At 66.2% G+C, this 2,156-nt stretch overlaps 1 protein-coding gene across 1 annotated transcript in view; it reads left to right on the forward strand.

Annotated features, from left to right (window-relative positions):
* Positions 1-2,156, forward strand: part of KLHL21 (kelch-like family member 21) — a 14,486-nt gene that overhangs the window by 2,733 nt on the left and 9,597 nt on the right. Inside the window, 2 exon segments of the mRNA XM_010849945.1 lie at positions 1-630; positions 633-1,061. Of these exon segments, the coding sequence (XP_010848247.1) occupies positions 42-630; positions 633-1,061 (1,018 nt within the window). The 5' untranslated portion in view covers positions 1-41.

A 2,156-nucleotide genomic window follows, 5' to 3' on the forward strand; every position in this document is an offset into this window, starting at 1 on the left:
AGTACCGCGAGCAGCGGCCCCGCGCCCGCAGTCAAGGCGCCATGGAGCGGCCGGCGCCCCTGGCCGTACTGCCCTTCTCGGACCCCGCGCACGCGCTGAGCCTGCTGCGTGGCCTGAGCCAGCTCCGCGCCGAGCGCAAGTTCCTGGACGTGACCCTGGAGGCGGCGGGCGGACGCGACTTCCCGGCGCACCGCGCCGTGCTGGCGGCTGCCAGCCCCTACTTCCGCGCCATGTTCGCTGGGCAGTTGCGCGAGAGCCGCGCCGAGCGGGTGCGCCTGCACGGCGTGCCGCCCGACATGCTGCAGCTGCTTCTCGACTTCAGCTACACGGGCCGCGTGGCGGTGAGCGGCGACAACGCCGAGCCGCTGCTGCGCGCCGCCGACCTGCTGCAGTTCCCGGCGGTGAAGGAGGCGTGCGGCGCCTTCCTGCAGCAGCAGCTCGACCTGACCAACTGCCTGGACATGCAGGACTTCGCCGAGGCCTTCAGCTGCGCGGGGCTGGCGAGCGCGGCTCAGCGCTTCATCCTGCGCCACGTGGGCGAGCTGGGCGCCGAGCAGCTGGAGCGTCTGCCCCTGGCGCGGCTGCTGCGCTACCTGCGTGACGACGGGCTCTGCGTGCCCAAGGAGGAGGCCGCTACCAGCTGGCACTGCGCTGGGTACGCGCCGACCCGCCGCGCCGCGCGGCGCACTGGCCGCAGCTGCTGGAGGCCGTGCGCCTGCCCTTCGTGCGCCGCTTCTACCTGCTGGCGCACGTCGAGGCCGAGCCGCTGGTGGCCCGCTGCCCGCCCTGCCTGCGCCTGCTGCGCGAGGCGCGCGACTTCCAGGCGGCGCGCTACGACCGCCACGACCGCGGGCCCTGCCCTCGGATGCGGCCGCGCCCCTCCACCGGCCTCGCCGAGATCCTCGTGCTCGTGGGCGGATGCGACCAGGACTGCGACGAACTGGTCACCGTCGACTGCTACAACCCGCAGACGGGCCAGTGGCGCTACCTGGCCGAGTTCCCCGACCACCTGGGCGGAGGCTACAGCATCGTGGCGCTGGGCAACGACATCTACGTGACGGGTGAGTGGGCATGAGGGCTGGTCAGGAGGACCCTGGCCCGCCCAGACCCCAAGGGGAAGCAGGCACTTTCACCTGCAAGAGAACCCGAAGTGCCTGGAGACGCAGGCGGCACCTGGGTGCAGGTGGACACGCCCCCTACCCCCGACTTGCAGGCACAGAAGTTTCTAGGGTTGATACTTAAGATCTAGAAGAACCCCTTTGTGTTAGTGGGACAAGTAGCCGTCTGTGGCTCTCACAGGGCCTGCTGAGCAGCCCCCTCCTTGCCCAGGTGGTATCCCCATTTGGTGGCAAGGCACTGGGGTAGCCTCCCTGCATGCTGCTGCTAAGTCGCTTCAATCGTGTCCGGCTCTGTGCGACCCCATAGACGGCAGCCCACCAGGCTCCCCCGTCCCTGGGATTCCCCAGGCAAGAACACTGGAGTGGATTGCCATTTCCTTCTCCAACCCTGCACTATGAGTGCTTCCCTTTTCTCCCTAAGGAATCTGGGGACAGCCCAAGGACTGACACCCTGTGGTACATCCTTTCTACCCCAGTAGGGGGTATTTCTCCCTCCCAGCTGAGCAGCACAGTCCCCTGACTCACTCACTTGGTCACCAGTGACAGCATTCCCTGAGGCTTGTACCTAGGCCCTGTGCTGTGGGTCACGTGGTGTTTAGGCTGTTCCCAGCCCAGCAACTGTAAACAGAGTCACATGCTAAGAGGTTTTCTTCCAATTACTTGGCCCAAACCCCAAAACACTGCCGAGTCATGCTGGGCGGGTCCCAGCCCGCCCCAGTCCTGGGCATCTCCCACATTTTTTATTAAAGATGAATCCCAGTTCAAACATGAGGCTCCCTCCATGCGTAGGTTAAGGAGGGGCGGTCTGTGCGAGGGCTATATAAGGAAAGAACCCGACCAAGCATACGCTCAGGGCCTGCAGGGGGCTGGATCAGGCAGGGAGGCCTCAGCTGGGCCAGCGCAGCGCTGTGTCCAACCTGGCACGTTAGTTCGGGAGAAAGCCAGCTCTGAGGTACCCTCGCCTCCCTCCAGTGTCCTGGGGGCTCTGAGCTGAGAAGTTGGGCTCAACCCAGCCTGAGGACAGGCTGCCACTCCAGG

The sequence above is a fragment of the Bison bison genome, unplaced genomic scaffold (genome assembly GCF_000754665.1).
Source record: "Bison bison bison isolate TAMUID 2011002044 unplaced genomic scaffold, Bison_UMD1.0 scf7180017864289, whole genome shotgun sequence".
NCBI lineage: Eukaryota > Metazoa > Chordata > Mammalia > Artiodactyla > Bovidae > Bison > Bison bison.